Source organism: Mastigoproctus giganteus, chromosome 11 (genome assembly GCF_048544385.1).
Source record: "Mastigoproctus giganteus isolate SK-2022 chromosome 11, ASM4854438v1, whole genome shotgun sequence".
Classification (NCBI taxonomy): domain Eukaryota; kingdom Metazoa; phylum Arthropoda; class Arachnida; order Uropygi; family Thelyphonidae; genus Mastigoproctus; species Mastigoproctus giganteus.
In genome coordinates this window covers 21,039,219-21,058,665 of record NC_143585.1, presented here as the reverse complement: position 1 = coordinate 21,058,665, position 19,447 = coordinate 21,039,219, and the positions used below count along the sequence as shown (strand labels likewise).

At 38.7% G+C, this 19,447-nt stretch overlaps 1 protein-coding gene across 1 annotated transcript in view; it reads right to left on the bottom strand.

Moving 5' to 3' along the window:
• Window positions 1–19,447, bottom strand: part of LOC150077761 (diacylglycerol kinase theta-like) — a 517,440-nt gene that overhangs the window by 26,169 nt on the left and 471,824 nt on the right. The window contains exon 17 of the mRNA XM_090385344.1: window positions 14,177–14,374. Within this exon, the coding sequence (XP_090241470.1) occupies window positions 14,177–14,374 (198 nt within the window). The remainder of the gene's footprint in view (window positions 1–14,176; window positions 14,375–19,447) is intronic.

Genomic DNA, 19,447 nt, shown 5'->3' with positions numbered 1-19,447 from the left:
TGCCATTACTGTCATTAACAACCCTGCTAACCTTTGTATCATCTGCAAACTTCGACATTAAGCCTGATATACCTTCATCAATATCACTGATAAATATACAAAACAACAATGGTAAGAGAACCCTTTGTTCCCCTCATCAATCTTGTAGCCCTTCTCTGTACTCGCTCAAACAACTCTATATCCTTCCTAAAATGAGGCCTCCAGACCTGTACACAGTACTCAAGGTGTGGCCTGACCATTGCCTTACACAAAGGGATAATCACCTCCTTTTCCCTACTAGCAAAATTCCTCATATCATTGAAAACACCCCATGCCCTGCTCTGGCAGCCTGTCTGCACTGTTCAGAAAACTTCATATTTGACTGTTCAATTACTCCCAGCTAGGGCTTACAATACCGATATCCAGGGATTTCGATAATTTTTTCTGGTATTCAAATACCAGCACTGATACAAAAATACCGGTTTTTCGGTACTAATTCAAAAAATAATTGTTTATGATTTATTCACATAAAGGTTATAAAATTGACAACAATAAATCATTGATATTACTGAATTTGCAATTGGGCGATTATTATACACAATACAAATGTAATGGAAACCTGAAAATATCATGAAACTGATCTGGTTTACAAGACACCTTTTTTGCACACAAAAGAAAAAGTAAATATTGCAGGAATAATTTCAAAGATTATAAAGTTAAAAATCTAAAAATATTTTTCTGTTAGCAAGATAGTTTTATAACAACAGTGTGTGATGGTGAGTCATGACATACTTATCACAAACAAAAATAAGAAAAGTAGTTAGAAGTTTTAGAAGCTCACCAACCAAAAATGATAAATATTTACAAAAGTATATTGCAGCAGAATTTTGCAAAGAAATTGTACTGCAATTAGGTTTCAAGACTCGTTGGAACAGTCCATGCTTGAAAAATTTTTTGAGATGACATTGTGTGCAGAAAGCTTTAATTGATTTAGATTATTATTAATTTAATATCTGATGCTATATCTATACTAATGCCTATAAAGTTAATGGTAGATGCGCTATGCCGCAAAGAAGCAATCTTTTAACTGCAGATGCTAGCAAAAATTTATGATGCAAACTCTTGGCAATCAAAATTCTGAACTAGTTAGAGAATTTCATACACTGTACGGCATTCAAACTCCGTATTTCACAGAAGCGTACAAATTTATCACAGGCTCTTCAGTATTTGCAAAGCTGAACACAAGATGATAGTGAATTATTTCTCAGACTCAGTAAAGATACTATAGTGAAAATTATACTTTGCTTAATAAAATGTCTTTCCACTTCAGAAAATGATGAACAGAATTCAACCTTAGAAGACCAACATGGACAGAACATCAGTGTTCTCTTTCATGCAAATTCTTTCCAAAATTAGAAACTGCCCGACTCTAATGAGATAGTCATTAAAAAATAAACTTAAATTGGCAATTAATGAAAGTCTTTTAACTGTTTCTGCTGAAAAAGTTCAATCTAGAAAATATAGTCAAAAAGGAAACAAGATTTTCTGAAGATGAGGGAATAAAGGGGGTAAACTTGCGACTCATCTACTATCTCAGTACAATAGCATCATCCAGCATAGAATCCGAAAGGGTGTTTTCTGCAATTAATCAAATTATGTACCAAAATTAAATCCAGTTTAAATGCTAATACTATTGATTGCTTATGTTTCTTAAGAGCTCACTTTATTCGGACAGGTAGTGTAGATGCTTAAACTTAACTAAAATTTGCAGTATCAATAGGTATATATTTTTGTTTAAGAATAACTGTATTTTTAATAATTTTTTGTCAGAATATTTATTATTCTAATAAAACTTTGATTTAAAACACGGATTCATGTAATTACTTGTTTTTTCCTTACTTTATTGCACCTAACTTTCATCAAAATTTATTGAGAAAAATTTTTGTTTTCGGAATACCGGTATCCCAGTTTTATAAATTAAAATTACCGAAATACAGGTATGATTTTCACAAGTATTGTAAGCCCTACTCCCAGCTTTTTTTCATTTTCATAAGTGTAATACCACACAGTTGGTATGTTTCTCTGAGGTTACTTCTACCCATATGCAGTACTTTGCATTTGTCAATGTTAAACTTCAGTTGTCACTTCTCAGCCCATCTCCCCAAATTTTCTAGATCCGTTGCAGTAGAACACTGCCATTACTGTTGTTAACAACCCTACCAACCTTAGTATCATCTGCAAACTTGGATATTAAGCCTGATATACCTTCATCAATATCACTGATAAATATACAAAACAGTAGACTCGACACTGAACCCTGGGAGACTCCACTAATAACATTAGTCCACGAAGAGCAGTGTCCATTGATTACCACTCTATCTTCTCGCACTCAACTGCTCTTTTATCCATTGTAGCAAACTGCCCTTAATACCATACTGCTCCGATTTGTACATTAGTCTTCCATGCGCAACAGTATCAAAAGCTTTCCTGAAATCCAAGTATATGATATAAAAATTATTTTTTGCATCCAGTTCCTTTGTGACCACATCATAGCATCCAATCAAATTGGTTAGACAAGGGTTCCCCTTAACAAACCCATGCCAAGCTGGATATCATCATTCTTCTCTTTCTTGGCGATTCCCTTCTACTTCTGTCTCTCTCTCTGTCTCTCTCACACACAGGGAAAATTTTTTTTGGCTGGAGCATCATAAGCTTCAGGCTTCCTTGCACTATATGGCTAATAATAATCATAATAATAATAATAATAATAATAATAATAAAAACAGACAGGACAATCCCACACAACAGACTGGACATAACCCTTGTGGACAAGAAAGAAAAGGCTACCCATCTGATTGACATAGCGGTACCCAACACTGGCAAGCTGCCGAAAACCCATGGGGAAAAAAATCTGGAAGTACCCGAATCTAAGACAAGAGATCAAAGAGATGTGGCATATACAAGAAATAACGAACACCCCGATCATTGTGTCAACCACAGGTATGGTGCCAAAGACTCTACATAACTGCCTAACAGCAATAGGTCTCCCAGCGAACACCTACAAGGAACTCCAGAAAGTCGCAATCCTGAACACCTGTAGGATAGGCAGAGAGTTGCTCGACCAACAGCAATACCAGACATAACAACAACCACCCTGTGGACTTGGTAGCAATACCCATCATGAGGTGGAACCCCTAATCAGGGGAGAAATAATATAAAGAGCAATAATAATAATAATGCAGTGTCTAAATTATTACTGCAGTCTTGTCTAGATGATCCTGCAATGCTTCTTTAACCAGTGACTCCATTATTTTCCCTGGAACAGAAGTTAAGCTAGCAGGTCTGTAATTACTCATGTCATCATTTGATCCCCTTTGTGAATTGAGGATACATTTGCACATCACCAGTCCATGAGGACTTCCCCTGAGTCCAAGGATGCTCTCATTATTATGTCGAAGGGTTTGCTTACTTCCTTTGCAGTCTCCTTTAACATAACTGGATAGATCCCATTAATCCCAGGTGCCTTTCTTACATTTAATTTCAACAATTTCTCCTTCACTTTGCTCTCAGTTATTACAAAATCATTACGCTCCCTGTTAGAGTTTAATAAACTTCTGTCCTCCACTCTTGTACAGAATTGTAGAGAAGTGGAGGACTACAATTTTAAATTCCGTGTTCCTAAAGAGTCTACTAAGTTGCTTATGCCATTGTTCTATGTACGGCATGGAAATAGAGTATTTTTTATTAATTTTATTGGCGTGGTATTTTCTGACCTGTCCTTTGCCTGCAATTTTATTTGATTAATAGTAGTGAGAAGGTAACCTCTGTTCAAAAACCTGTTGGTTAATTCTCTCACTACTATTAATCGACAAAAATTACAGGCAAAGGACAGGTCAGAAAATACCATGCTAAGCAATAAAATTAATAAAAAATACTTTATTTCCATACCATACATAGAACAATGGCATAAGCAAATTAGTAGACTCTTTAGGGCCACGGTATTTAAAATTATAAGAAAACCTATGCAAAAATTACACTCCTTTCTAAGAAATTGGACTATCCTTTCCTCCAATTCAGTACAAATAAATGACCTTGTATATAACATTTCATGTGCCAAATGTGACTCCACTTACCAAGGCTCGACCAGTTGTTCTCTAGACCTGAGATTTTCTAAACATCCAGTGCAACTTTACTAAATTATTAATCGCTGAAACCTTGGAATGAAGTTGCACAGTAATTCTATCAAAGTTCGATGTCCCTTCCTCATTTCCAATTAATGGTCGTTCACACGCATGCACTAGGACAAATAATCTCCTATTAATAACTGAACACTCACATGAGTAAGAGATCGGCAGATTTACTCAACAAGTACAGTTCAATGTTGAAAAAAAGTCGCAAGTTAAGGTTGAATGTGAAAGTGTCTGCAATTCTGGCCAGACACAATAGGAAGGAGTATATGATGAGAGCCTTGTTGATCAATTCAGCCCTGGAGGGATTGGGCAAGGCTCAAGGGGTAGAATTTTTTTCAGCCTGGTCTGTGCTTGTTGACAGGAGAGACTGCTTCAACAGGGATCAGGTACACTTAAATAGAAAGGGTATGAGAATATTTTCTGATGCTATCAAGGCAGTGTTAAATGGGTAGGAAAACTGCTAGCTTGGGGGAGGGAGGTACACAGACTAAAAGGTTAACAGTGGCCACAGGCAGAGGCAAAAGTGATTCTTGCACTGCTGCTATTAGAATGAGCAGCAGCCTGAAAAGCAAGGCAATGGAAATTTCCAGGACTACTGGGAGTCATAGTGGAACAAATAAATACATGGGCTGTGTTAGGGTAACTAAGAGTAGAAACAGGTGCATATATACTTGCATGTACACCAATGCTAGGATTATAGTTAATAAATTTGATGACTTTGAAGTGCTAGTCAAGACATCAAAGGCAGATACTGTTGGGATATCAGAGATGTGGTGTCACACAGACATAAGCAGTGAAGAACTGAAATTTGGAGAGTACAATGTATACAGAAAGGATAGACAGGACAGGAAGGGAGGAGGGGTTATGCTGTTAGTTAAGAAACAGAAAATCTAAGGAAGTGCATCCAATTGATGTTGGTGGACAATGCAATGTTCAGTCTGTTTGGTTTGAGAGAGTGGGCTAAATCAGAATGTCTTATAATGGTGGATTTTAACTTTCCAGATATTGACTGGAACTTGTGGGTTGGTCACTCGCATACTAGCAAGATTTTTGCGGTTTTATTGGCTGACTGTTTTCTATAGAAACATGTTCGAGAGGCAACCAGAAGAAGTAATAGTCTTGATCTGATTATCAGCAATGATTATTCATGCATTAAGAATTTGCAGATAAAGAAACCACTGGATGACAGTGATCAAAATGTACTGATGTGGGAAGTACTTAAAGATGTAACTACCATCAAGGCTAGAGGGAAGGGCTCTTACTTTCGTAAAGGTGACTACAGGGGTCTCAGACAGTTTTAAATTCTGTACAGTGGGATCAACTGATGATGTTACCAATGTTGAAATCTAAATGGGAAGCCTTCAGGGATTTAATTCTGGAGGCTACTAGGCTTTTCATTCCAACTAAGAAATACTGTTCAAGGTTTAGGCCTAAATGGATGTCAGATGAACTAATGAGGCTCGTGGCAGAGAAGAAAAATGTATGGGATGCATACAAAGTATCAGGTGACACAGAAGCCTATGGCAGATATAAACTAGTCTGTAATTAAATAAGGAGGTTAGGCAGGCGAAGGCAGATTACGAGAAATCTTTGGCAAAGGATGCAAAGACAAACAGCAAAGACTTCTTTACTTATGTAAACTCTAGAAGGAAAGGGATGAATCAGATTATACCACTTAACATAGATGCATTGACTATTGATGATCGTGATTGGAACAGGACCAGGGTATGTCTGCCAGGGGCAAAGGTTGATGACGTTGTAGAGCGAATATCATCTTTTAAGGGCACAAAAGGTGATATAGTTGTACAAGTTGGCACTAATGATATTAAGAGTAGGAGACCGGCAGAATTACTTAACAAGTACAGGTCACTGTTGAACAAAAGCCGAGAATTAGGGTTGAATTTGAAAGTGTCTGCAATTCTGCCCAGACACGATAGGAGGGAGGATATGATGAGAGCCTTGTCTATCAATTCGGCCCTGGAAAGATTGTGCAAGGCTCAAGGGGTAGAATTTTTTTCAGCCTGGACTGTACTTGTTAACAGGAGAGATTGCTTCTACAGGGATGGGATACACTTAAATAGAAAGGGTGCAAGAATATTTGCTGATGCTATCGAGGCAGTGTTAGGTGGGTCGGAAAACTGCTAGCTTGGGGGGAGACAAAGACCAATAGATTGACAGTAGCCACTGGCAGAGGTGAAAGAGATTCTTGCACTGCTTCTATTAGAATGAACAGAAGCCTGAAAAACAAGATACATGATATTTCAGAGACTGCTGGGAGCCATTGCGGTACAAGTAAACACATGGGTTGCGTTAGGGTAGCTAAGAATAGAAACAGGTGCAGGTATACTTGCGTGTACACCAATGCTAGGAGTTTAGTAAATAAATTTGATGAATTTGAGGTATTGCTCAAAACATCAAAGGCAGATATTGTTGGGATATCAGAGACGTGGTGTCACACAGATATAAGGGATGCAGAACTGCAATTTGGGGAGTACAACGTCTACAGAAAGGATAGACACGATAGGAAGGGGGGAGGGGTTATGATATTAGTTAAGAAACACATAAAAACCAAGGAAGTGAAGCCAGTCGACATCGCTGGACAGTGCAGTGTTGAGTCAGTTTGGTGTGACATAAGCATTGGGAGATCAAAATTGAGAGTAGGAGTGTGCTATAGGCCTAATGACTCTGATGAGTATAATAAGAAACTGTCCAGAGAAATAGAGTGGGCCAGTAAATCAGAGAGTCTTATAATGGGAGATTTTAATTTCCCAGATATTGACTGGAATTTGGGTGCTGGTCACTCACACACTAGCAGGGCTTTTGTGGATTTATTGGATGATTGTTTTCTACATCAGCATGTTCGGGAGGCAACTAGAGGGAGTAATACTCTTGATTTGATTATCAGCAGTGATTCTTCATGCATTAAGAATCTGCAGATAAATGAACCACTAGGTGGCAGTGATCACAGTGTGCTGAAGTGGGATTTACTCAAAGAGGTAACTACCATTAGGGGTAAAGGGAAGGGTTATTGCTTCCGTAAAGGCGACTACGATGGACTGAGACAGTATTTAAATTCTATACAGTGGGACCAACTGATGATGTTACCAACAGCAAATTCAAAATGGGAAGCATTCAAAGAATTAATCTTGGAAGCTACTAGGCTTTACATACCAACTAAGAAATATTGTTCAAGGTTTAGGCCAAAATGGATGTCAGATGAACTAATGAGGCATATGGCAGAGAAGAAAAATGCATGGGATACTTACAAATTAACACATGACACAGAAGCCTATGATAGATACAAGTTGATATGCAACCAAGTTACAAAGGAGGTTAGGCAGGTGAAGGCAGATTACGAGAAATCCTTGGCAAGGGATGCAAAGAAAAACAGCAAAGAGTTCTTTACTTATGTAAACTCTAGAAGGAAGGGGATGAATCAGATTGGTCCACTTGATATTGATGGGTCAACTGTTGATGATCCTGCTCAGGTAGCTAACAAACTAAATGAATATTTTGCATCGACATTCACACATGAGGAGTTATTCAGCAAGGGGAATGCCAGACGTGTATTCAACTCTAGCAGTAAGCTACAGAATCTTGAAATAACTGGGAGTAAAGTGGAGGAGAAACTGTTGAAGAAAAACACAAGAAAGGCACCCGGGGTGGATGGGATCTATCCAGTTATATTAAAGGAGGCAGCAAAGGAAGTAAGCAAACCCTTAGCCATAATTATGAGAGCTTCCTTGGACTCAGGGGAGGTACCCATAGACTGGAAATGTGCAAATGTGACCCCAATTCACAAAGGAGGATCAAAGGCTGAAACAAGTAATTATAGACCTGTGAGCTTAACTTCTGTTCCAGGAAAATTAATGGAGGCACTGGTTAAAGAAGCACTGCAGGATCATTTAGACAAGACTTCAGTTATAGCTCAGACACAGCATGGTTTTGTTAAGGGGAAGTCTTGCCTGACCAACTTGATTGGATACTATGATGCAGTCACAAAAGAACTGGATGCAGGGAATAACTTTGATATTATATACTTGGATCTTAGAAAGGCTTTTGATACTGTTGCACATGGAAGACTGCTACACAAATTGGAGCAGTGTGACATTGGAGGCAAATTGCTGCTATGGATAAAGGGGTGGTTGAGGGGGAGAAGACAGAGAGTGGTAATCAATGGACACTGCTCATCGTGGACTAATGTTATTAGTGGAGTCCCTCAGGGCTCAGTGTTGGGTCCATTATTGTTTTCTGTATTTAAAAATGATATTGATGATGGTATATCAAGCTTAATGTCCAAGTTTGCAGATGATACAAAGGTTGGCAGGGTTGTAAAGGACACTACTGACACTATGCTGCTGCAACAGGATCTGGAAAGGTTGAGCAGATGGGCTGAGAGGTGGCAAATGAAGTTTAACATTGACAAATGTAAAGTACTACACATGGGAAACAGCAACCCCAGAGCAACGTATCAACTCTGTGGTACTACACTGACAGTGGTAGAGAATGAAAGGAACTTGGGGGTCGTTGTGCAGGCAGATATGAAGTTCTCTGAGCAGTGCAGACAGGCTGCAAGAGTAGCTCATGGAGTATTGTCAATGATATACAGGAATTTTTCCAGCAGGGATAAGGAGGTGATTATTCCATTGTATAAGGCAATGGTCAGGCCACACCTAGAGTACTGTATACAGGTCTGGAGGCCTCATTTCAAGAAGGATGTAGAGCTGCTGGAACGAGTACACAGAAGGGCAACAAGATTAGTGAATGGAACAAAGGGATGCTCTTACGAAGAAAGGCTTAAGTTTTGCAAATTACAGTGTCTGTAGACTAGGCACCAGCGAGGTGATCTGATAGAGGTTTATAAAGCCTTGAATGGTTTAAGCATGCTCAATGCTGATGGGATTCTTCCTCTAGCTCAGAATAATCACCTGAGAGGGCATAAATTCAAATTGAGGAAAGACAGATGTAGGATAGACGTGCGGAAATTTGCCTTTAGCCAGCGGGTGGTTGGTTGGTGGAACAGACTTCCATCCCTTGTGGTGGAGGTTGATAACCTAAATAAGTTTAAGGCTCAGCTGGACAGGTATTTTGAACAAACAGAGGGGTGAAGTGGAAGTGGGTTTTTTTTTTTTTGGCTGATGCTGCATAAGCTTGCTTTCTTGTATCAAATGCCTCTACTAATGCTAATGCTAATTTATCAATGATATTGATGAAGGTATATATCAGGTTTAATGTCCAAGGTTCCAGATGATACAAAGGTTGGCAGGGTTGTTAACGACAGTAAAGACCATTAACACTCCAACTGGGTCTAGATAAGTTGGGCAAATGGACTGAGAAGAGGCAACTGAAGTTTAACATTGAGAAATGCAAAGTACTGCATGTGGGTATCAATAACCAAAGATGAACATACCGACTGTGTGGTACTACACTCAAAGAAGTAGAAACTGAAAAAACTGGGGGTAATTGTGCAGTCAAATATGAAGTTTGCTGAGCTGTGCAGATGAGCTGCCAGTACAGGTCATGGAGTCTTGTCAGTGATATATAAAAGAGAAACATACCGACTGTGTGGTACTACACTCAGGGAAGTGGAAAGTGAAAAAGACTTGGGAGTAATTGTGCAGTCAAATATGAAATTTGCTGAGCAGTGCAGACGGGCTGCTTCTGCAGGTCATGGAATCTTGTCAATGATATATAGGAATTTTGATAGCAGGGACGGGGGGGGGGGTGATTATCCCGTTATACAAGGCAATGGTCAGGCCACACCTAGAGTACTGTGTACAGGTCTGGAGGCCTCATTTTAGGAATAATGTAGAGTTTCTAGAATGAGTACAAAGAAGGGCAAAAAGATTGGTGAGGGGAACAAAGGGGTGCCCTTACCAAGAAAGGCTTAAGTTCCGCAAACTGCAGCACCTGGAGAGTGGGCACCTGCGAGGTGATCTGATTGAGGTGTATAAGGCCTTGAATGGTATGCCATTAAGGACAAGTTGCTTAAGCAAGCTAAATGCTGATGGGATTCTTCCTCTTGCTCAGATTAAGAACCTCAGGGGGCACAGATTCAAATTGAGGAAAGACAGTTGTAGAATAGATGTGCGGAAATTTGCCTTTTGCCAGCGGGTAGTTGATTGGTGGAACAGACTTCCATCTTTTGTTATGGAAGTTAATAGCCTAAATAAATTTAAGGCCGAGCTGGTCAGGCATTTGGAATGAATGGAGGGGTGAAATGGGAGGGGTTTTTTTTTTTTTTTTTTGCTGATGCTGCATAAGCTTGCTTTCTTGCATCATATCCCTCTACTAACACTAATGCCACACGTCATTTTCCAACCTGTGAACAAGATGTTAGTTGAAAAGCCCGGTCCACTTAAGAGAAGGAAATTATTCGTAAAATAGTTTTATTTCACTGTTGTGATTTTAAAGTTATATCATTGTCGTGATCAAGTCTTATGCTTTTATGAATTTGACACAATGTCTTCTTTCACTTAGTTTCGTGGGGGTTTGATATGTTTGGTGTTGGGTTGGGTCTTCATTGATGATCCTGGGGTGTTGAATTATTCATTAGCAATGATTGGAGGAATGCATTAAAATTATTTAATCATTTTTAGTCGGTTATATTTGGAGGGTGTTGTACTGAAGATATGCTATGAATGAGGTAATGTGTTATATTTTTAAAATATCAATATAACACAGGATCTATTGAGACTTGTAGCTCTGTTTTATATATTATTCATATTCCAATAAGTATTTATTAGATTTATTGCCCACATATTTCGTACATTTTTTCTTTTCACTAAATAACCCCAGGGGCTAACATCTGTTGAGTATGGGCTTGTTAAAGCCAGGGTCTTGAGCTGGATATCATCATTCTTCTCTTTCTTGCTTATTCCCTTCTACTTCTGTCTCTCTCTCTCTCTCTCTCTCTCTCTCTCTCTCTCTCTCTCTCTCTCTCTCTCTCTCTCTCTCTCTCAGGGTAACTAATGCAAATTTTTTTTTTTTTTGGCTGGTGCAGTATAAGCCTCAGGCTTCCTTGCACAATATGGCTAATAATAATAATAACTGCATCCTTAACTTCTTGAATCCAACCAAGGTATTCTGAATTTTCTATCTTTACATACATATTCTCCAATGTGTCTCCTTTGTTGCTTCCACTAAAGTTCTTAAATTTTTGCCATTTTTCATTTGAAGTCATATTAGCATCAGGAACGCTATTTAACTTTTGAGCAAGAAAGTTTCAATTTTTAGTGGTTGTTTGTAAATCTGAGAGCTTTATGATTAATTAATTAATTAAATTAATAATTGCTATTTTCGGACAATTGTAATGTCTCTCTTATTTTTTAGCCTGGTGATAGCATTTCAGAGATGAATCCAGAAATGTCACTTGTTCAATAAACTACATTTTCTCACGTGGTTAAAAACAATACTCATAATCATAAACTAGTCCCCATATTATGTTGTTTTACAAAATTACTCCTACAACCTCTCCCACCAAAAACCATGCTGCGTATATACCCATAGCTATAATTCAACCTGGGATTACTGTTTTTCTAATACAGAATCTGGTATTTATTCATTAAAGTTTAATAGTCACTTTTTAATCCCATGAATGATTTATCAGTCTTAATGTAGCAATGTATCTTGGTTTTCTGCTGCTAATAAAACTGCCCATCTTAATAACATCAGCAATTTTAACACTTTTAATACTATCATGAATATCATTAATGAAAATTAAAACCGTACCCAAGCCATTAGTCCAACTTGAGCTCTGCCAATTTATAACTCTTCTTTATATTCTTTCAGTTAACTATCCCCTTATCTACTGTAGCAAACTACCAACCAATTTTGTTTTCAAATTCTGCACAAGATGTGGACTATATCAAAAGCCTGTTAACAATCTAAGTAAAATGATGTAAAAGTTATTAAATGCATCCATTCTTATAAGTAGTTTGTGGAACTAGTTTGTCCTTTCATGTTTTTGTAGCCAGCAGGATTTAATCTGCTTTGGTTTTAATGCTTGCAGCAAAACAAAGCTATAATAAAAAAAAATCCTGCTCATTGCAAAAGGAAATAATAACATCCTTGGAAATACCATGTGTTAAAAACAACTTTTCAATTTTTTTCATTAAAAAATTTACACTTAATAAGTATTACAATCTATTAATAAAAAAAGTCTCTGGATATACAGGGTGTCTAAAAAATATTGATACAAACGTTTAGGGGAGGTAGGTAACATCTAAAGGAATGTGAATTGCATAGGAACCCATAACTGGAAACATCACCGTAAGTCGATAGACGGCACTGTTAATCAGTTCATGAGAGGGAACATTTCTGGTTTATTAATTGAAGCAGTAGTTTCCGCACGAAGAGCATGCATCGATATATGAACTGTGAGCTGGCAAACATGCACCTAGTGTATGGATTAGCAGAGGACAATGGACGAGCCGCTCAACGAATTTATGGAGAACGCTTCCCAGACAGACATGTACCGGACCACCATTTGTTTGCATGTGTGCATCAAAATTTGTGCGATTATAGGTCATTTAGAGGTAACAGGAGTAGTGCGGACAGACCACGTTTGATGCGAACTCCCACCATGGAAGAAAGTGTGTTGAATGCCGTCCAGAATAATCCTACTACCAGCACACGTGCCAATGCCTCTGCCTTAGGAGTGTCTCGTTGCAGTGTACAGTGTGTCTGGCACGATGATTCCTTGTACATCCTTTCATCTCCAAAGGGTTCAGTTACTGCTCCCCCAAGATCATTCTGCACGTGTAGCTTTTGCACAGTGGTTTCTCCAAGAAAGTGTTCAAGCCGTAAATTTTCCAGCTTATGTTTTGTTCATGGATGAGCCTTATTCCACTCGGGAAGGCTTATTCAATCAGCACAATGCTCATCTGTGGGCTCACGACAACCCACACGGTGTGTGCCCCCATGCAGCACAACATCACTTCATACCGTCACCGACCATACCAGCCGACACATAAATGTGTCGGCTGGTATGGTCGGTGACTGCTTAGTCGGCTCATACCTGTTACCATCCTGCATGAACTCTACTAAATATCGGATCTTTCTTGAACAAGTTCTACCAGGGTTACTTGACGATGTTCCAGCAAATGTGAGACGCAACATTTGGTTTCAACATGACGGGGCGTCTGCCCATTATGGAAGGTGTGTTTGTGACCATTTGAACAGGCGTTTTGGGCATTGATGATTGGTCGTGGTGAACCCGTTGCCTGGCCCCCACGCTCACCTGATTTATAGAGCCTTGATTTCTTTCTGTGGGGGGGCCTCAAATCTATCGTGTATGAATCGCCTGTGGAGACGGAAATGGATCTCGTGGCGAGACTCGTTTGCGCTGCTGCTACCGTCAAAGAAACTCCAGGTGTGTTCGACCGTGTCCACCAATTCATGCTGCATCGGTGTCACGCATGCATCGCGTCTCACAGTGGAACCTTCGAGCATCTGTTGTAACATCATGAAATGCATCCATCTCGTACTCTGTTGTTAATATTATGTCAAATAAATGTTTGCCACTAATTACTGTCTTGTGACATTTCTGTTTCTTGTGCCTCTGCTACTACTTTCCTGTTATGGGTTCCTATGTGATTCACATTCCTTTAGATGTTACCTACCTCCCCTAAACATTTGTACCAATATTTTTGAGATACCCTGTATATTCCAATCAAGTTCTTTTTGTATTACAGTGGTTTAGTTAGAAGATATTGCCTTTTTCTATTTTATTATATTTTTGAGTCTAGTCTAAGCCTTTTCCTTTATATCATCCACCCATTATATTCTTCTAACTCACTTTTATCACAGGTCTTTCTCTCTAAACATGAGCTGGAATTTTCTAAGCCCGCACCACAACTTATATACTGTAAATGTACATAGTATAAGTTGCACAGTATTTTAAAAAGATTTGATTCTTGTTTTTAAAGAGGATTCCAATGGTTAACAATCAATAAATGATAAGCAATAAACTGTCCATACAGAATAACTCTCTTTGACAGACTTACCTACTGTTGAACTTGTTTGGATTTTCTTCCCTTGCATTATGAAAATCTAAACAAAGATCTGCATCAATACCAATTCCAAAGTAGTTATTCATAACAAAGATAGCAGTGCTGTCTTCTGATGTTGAACCTGAACTATTTGGAATAGTTCCTGGAGTTTTATCATCAGGTTTGTCATCTGAATGGAACACAACAGTCCACCTGTTGCACAAAAGAACCACAGAATACTGTATAATAGGCAAAACATTTTGCAAGAAAAAAGCAAGTAAAGGTAAATTTAAAATTAAATACTGATATTTAATATACAGCTCAATACACTTCCCTCCAGAAAGTAGCTAGATGCACACCAGTTTCACATTGACACCACTGCCACTCACCCTTTGGCCACTATAACACAGGCCACCCTCTTGGGTGGGCCTCCATTCCTTATTGTAGACTAGTGACCAGTGTCAATTTGAGCTATCAATAAGTAATATTTTGGCCTGCCTTCATTATTTCCAGTTCATCCCATAGGTGTTCCAGAAGGGCCAAGTCAAAACTCTGAACTGTCCATTCTTTTTGTACATTTACCATTTTTGAACAATGCCAGCTGTTTGTTTGTTTTTAAGTTAAGTGTTGAAGCAACTTTTCTTCATCTAAGGCTATGAGACGTTAGTATATTGCACATTGTGCATTCTGTGGTCAATTTGCCTGTTTGCTGGATAAAAAAAAAAAATCAGTTTTGAAGAAGCAAAACTATGCAACTCTTGCCTGATGCCAACTAACTTAGTTGAAGCAACTTTTCTTCATCTAAGGCTATGAGACGTTAGTATATTGCACATTGTGCATTCTGTGGTCAATTTGCCTGTTTGCTGGATAAAAAAAAAAAATCAGTTTTGAAGAAGCAAAACTATGCAACTCTTGCCTGATGCCAACTAACTTAGCCATATTGTGAAAAAAACCCATAAAATTTCCTCTCATCATTGATGGGATTTGAACCCAGACCTTTTCCACCCAGTGTGGGGAGGATGGTGACTATATCCATTGTGCAAAGATAACAGCACCAGCAATATGGCAGGGGACATTATTCTGTTGAAACAAACATGGGTCTGCACCAAAACTATTACATCACAGGGAGCAAAGGATTTTCCAAAATGGAAAGTATTGACAGCCCTGGTTTGTTTCCCCCACACAATGAGAAACAGCTCCTTACCATAACCCTACTCCTCTGAATTTCACTGTTGCCACAATGACTGGCAGCAAATGTTCTTCATGTATCCTCCACACTTGTCAATTTGATCAGAAGAGGAAGTAGAGATATTCATCTCTCCACAGAACTGATTTCCATTGCTTTATGGAGCAATTACAATGGTTGTTGCAGCATGCAAAATGAGATAGCTGATTGAAGTTGAGTTTGGATTATGCAATGCTGCTCTCCCAGACCTCAACTGCCTTTAATGTCTTAAACTCCTTGGCTGATGTTTTGTTGGGATAAAAAGAAGATACTTGTTGACATTAGACTTGAATTTCTATAGATTTGTAAGAGAAGAAACAAATCCTTATTCATTCACAAATACTCATTTATACATTACCAACAATTTTCGTGAGAGAAATTTTATCATTTGTGAGGAGTATTCTGTGTAACGAAAGAGTCGTTTTTAAAATAATCTGTTTTGGGAAGAGTATGTTTTCATGATTAAAAAAAAAAATATAGTAATTTTTATGAAAACAGTGTGAAGGGAGGTTGTTCTAGTTGGTTCTGTGAGTTTGAAGTTGGAAAATAAAAGGATGCTGATGGGTTGTGGCACGTGTTCAGACAGGTCTGAAGGGGGGGGGAGAATTACAGAAGCCAATTCAGAAGAACAGTGCCCAAGGAAGTAGCTATAGAAAAGGCATGCAGCAGAAACAGAATGGTTATGAGAGAGAGAGAGATACTTTGGAGAGACAGGGCATTAATTAACCTAACTGCTCTCTTCTGAATGAAGTCTAAAAGTTTGAGTGAGGTTATGGGGGCATTCTGACAGATGTAGGAACAATATTCCATGGTAGGGCAGATTTTGGATTTGTACAGAGTGAGCAGCTGTTCAGAAGAAAAGTAATACCAAGAGAAAAAGAGAAAACAATATTTTATATACAGAGAAAGCAATACAGAGATTAGAAGCCAGTGTAATTCCTAATAGAGATATGTGATCTTGTCTAGAGATCTGAGTGCCATCAAAGATAAGCAAAGAAGCAAAGAATCCTTTTTGTAAGACATAAGACAGGACTACGTTTTAGAAGGTTTGAAATTAGCTATGTTATCTTTGCCTCAGTGGAGAACCTGGAGATCAGCATTTAAGGAATCAGTAGTGGATATTTAAAAAAAAAAAAAAAACTATAGATGGATAGGATTTCCTGTCAATGGAAGGTCATTAATATAGAAGAGGAAAAGAGTGGGCAAAATGAATGAACTATGGGGGAACACCAGCATTAGTGGAAAAGTTAGAAGACATCGAACCACCTATCATCACTCACATCTATCATCACTCACAGAGAAAACTGAATATCCAATTACAATAAGCAGCTGGCAATCCATAAGATGGAAGCTAATCTAAAAGACCTTTATGCCAAACATAATCAAATGCCTTTGAAATGTCAAGAGCAACTGCTTGAGTTTCATCACACTTTGAATTTTCGCTAGACATTGAATTTGTTCATAGATAATTAACATAAGTCAATATATGTTGATCTGCTGGAACGGGTGCAGAGAAAGGCAACCAGATTTGTGAAGGGAACAAAAGGCTGCTCATAACCTAGAAAGTTATGCAATCTGCAGCTCCTGGAGACTAGGCACCTGCAGGGTGATCTGATTGAGGTGTTTAAGGCCTTGAATGGATTGAGTACGCTGAATGTGAATGGCATTCATTGTTCTGATGGAATCCATTTTGGACATCACTGATCATATAGAAAGTTTCAAGTTAGTTTAGAAGATGGTTAATGTGTTTTTCCATTATTTTATCAACAATAGCAGTAAGTGCAATTGGGATGATAATCGGATGGGATGGATTTGTCACCATTTTTAGGAACTGGTTGGACATGAGCCAATGTCCAAGCAGAAGAAAAAACAGTGGAAAACAAAGTGCAAAATGGTGACACAGAAGCTTAGGAGTACAGATTTTGAGAACTGGAGAAATACCATCTGGACTGGAACTTTCTTGGCATCAAGATTGTTCAAAATTCTTCTGACGTCCTTTTGAGGGAAGATCACAGGTGGTACTGAGTCGAGTGTAATGTGAATTGTAGTAGATGATTTACCAAATTGTTAATGGAAGAGTTAGAAGAAAATAGGATGCAAGCAGGTCATCTTAATCTTTAGCTGAGGTGGCAATAGAACCATCAGATTTTAACAGAGATGGAAGTACAGATGGGCAAAAGCTGTGGCCAATAGCGTTGTCATGAGACCAGGATGCTCAACTGCCAAATGAACAAGCAGGTTTTCTATTCTTAGCCTGTTCAAATTCTAGTTTGGATTGATTAGTAACCATTTTACAATTGTTGCAAGCTTTAGTGTAGGCAGAAAATGAACCTGAAGATTTGTATACATGCCAACTTCCATATGCAACATTCTTAGCTTGAATACCTTAGCACATTTATTGAAAACCAATGTTTAGATAAAGGATGAGATTTTAAGGTGGAGTGCAGAATAAAGGATTTCATTACTATAAGAATAATTTCACTGACACAATCTGAGGAAACATTGACATCAAAAGATTTAAAACAGCAATCCAACCAAGGAAAAGAAGAGAAATCTTGCTGGTCCCATTTTGCATTCTTGTAATGCCAAACAACAGGAGGCTGATAATGGCCATGAGTGAAAGGTGCCACTGGAGAAGAGTCCATCACTAAATTTTGATCTGAGGTGCTCAGAGGACTGCTCACCTCGACCATATACTTAGAAGGATTGTTTTGTGAAAAAGATCAATAATGTCAGTTGTGTGGTATTGTCAGGTATCTGGCAGGTAAATGACAGCCTGTGCAAAGTCTGAACAGTAACTGCAAAAGCCTCAGAATTTCAAACAGCTGGGTCCATGTGACTAGAAAATGGAAGCCAGCTGGAGCTGTGGACATTAAAATCGCCAAGGAAAATTACTTTACTGTTAGGAAAGTTGGACTGGAGAAAGTGAAGTTTCGAAAAAGGAAGTCAGAGTTCCAAGTGATTAGTGAAAATGGTTGAATGATAGAGGCAACAGAGGAACCTGAAAGAATGGGGTAGAGAGATTTTATGCCAGAGAAGATTGAAAAGAGGAGATTCAAAATTACTAAGTTTCTGAGGGGGAATATCAGAGCAGACATATGTACAAAGGGTACTAGGAAAGTTTTGCAATATGACGCAACAATGAATCACAGGAAGCTGCTTGTTGCTGCATGTTGAGACATGTTCATATGTGCATAGCAGCCGCCGCGCCAAGTCGATGGGCTCAGTTATTCATTAGTAGTGAGAGTGTAAAGTGCTTGCGATGGCATCGTGGTCACGAAATGAGATAAGGACAGTTTTGCGGTATAATTTTGTGCGTGGTTTAACCATAGACCAGTGCTTAGAAGAAATGACTCTTGCACTAGATGATGATTGTCCACATCGTACAACGATATTCAGGTGGTATAGAGAATTCCAAAGAGGAAATTTCACTCTGGAGGATTCTGAGAGGCCGGGAAGGCCACGAACGTCAGTTACGGAGGAAAACGTTACTGCTGTGAGGAAAATGCTTGACGAAAACAGGCGAGTGACCTACCAACAGATAGAGGATACTTTGGGCCTAAATGCACCAGCAATTCGTTCGAATCTGCAGGATCATTTGCACGTGAAGAAACTTTGTTCTCTCTGGGTGCCGCATCAACTGACTGAAGAGCAGATGACACGACGTGTGACTTGGTGCCGGGAGATGTTAAAAAAGTTTGATAAGGGACAATTTTGGTATGTGAACAACATCGTGACAGGTGATGAGACTTGGCTGTACTATTACGATCTGCCGACCAAGGCTCAAAACAAAGTTTGGGTCTTTGATGATGACGACACACCCGTAATTGTCAGAAAATCCTGATCTGTAAAGAAGAAAATGATAGCTGTATTTTTCAAATCGAGTGAAATTGTGGAACGTGTCGTTTTGGACACGCAGAAGACAGTCACAGCTAAATGGTATACTGAACAATGCCTGCCTAAAGTCATTGGATCTATGGAAAACCTGCGGCCAAAGTCAAGAATGGTCACCTGGTACCTCCATCACGATAATGCTCCAGCATACCGCACCAAAGCCTGCA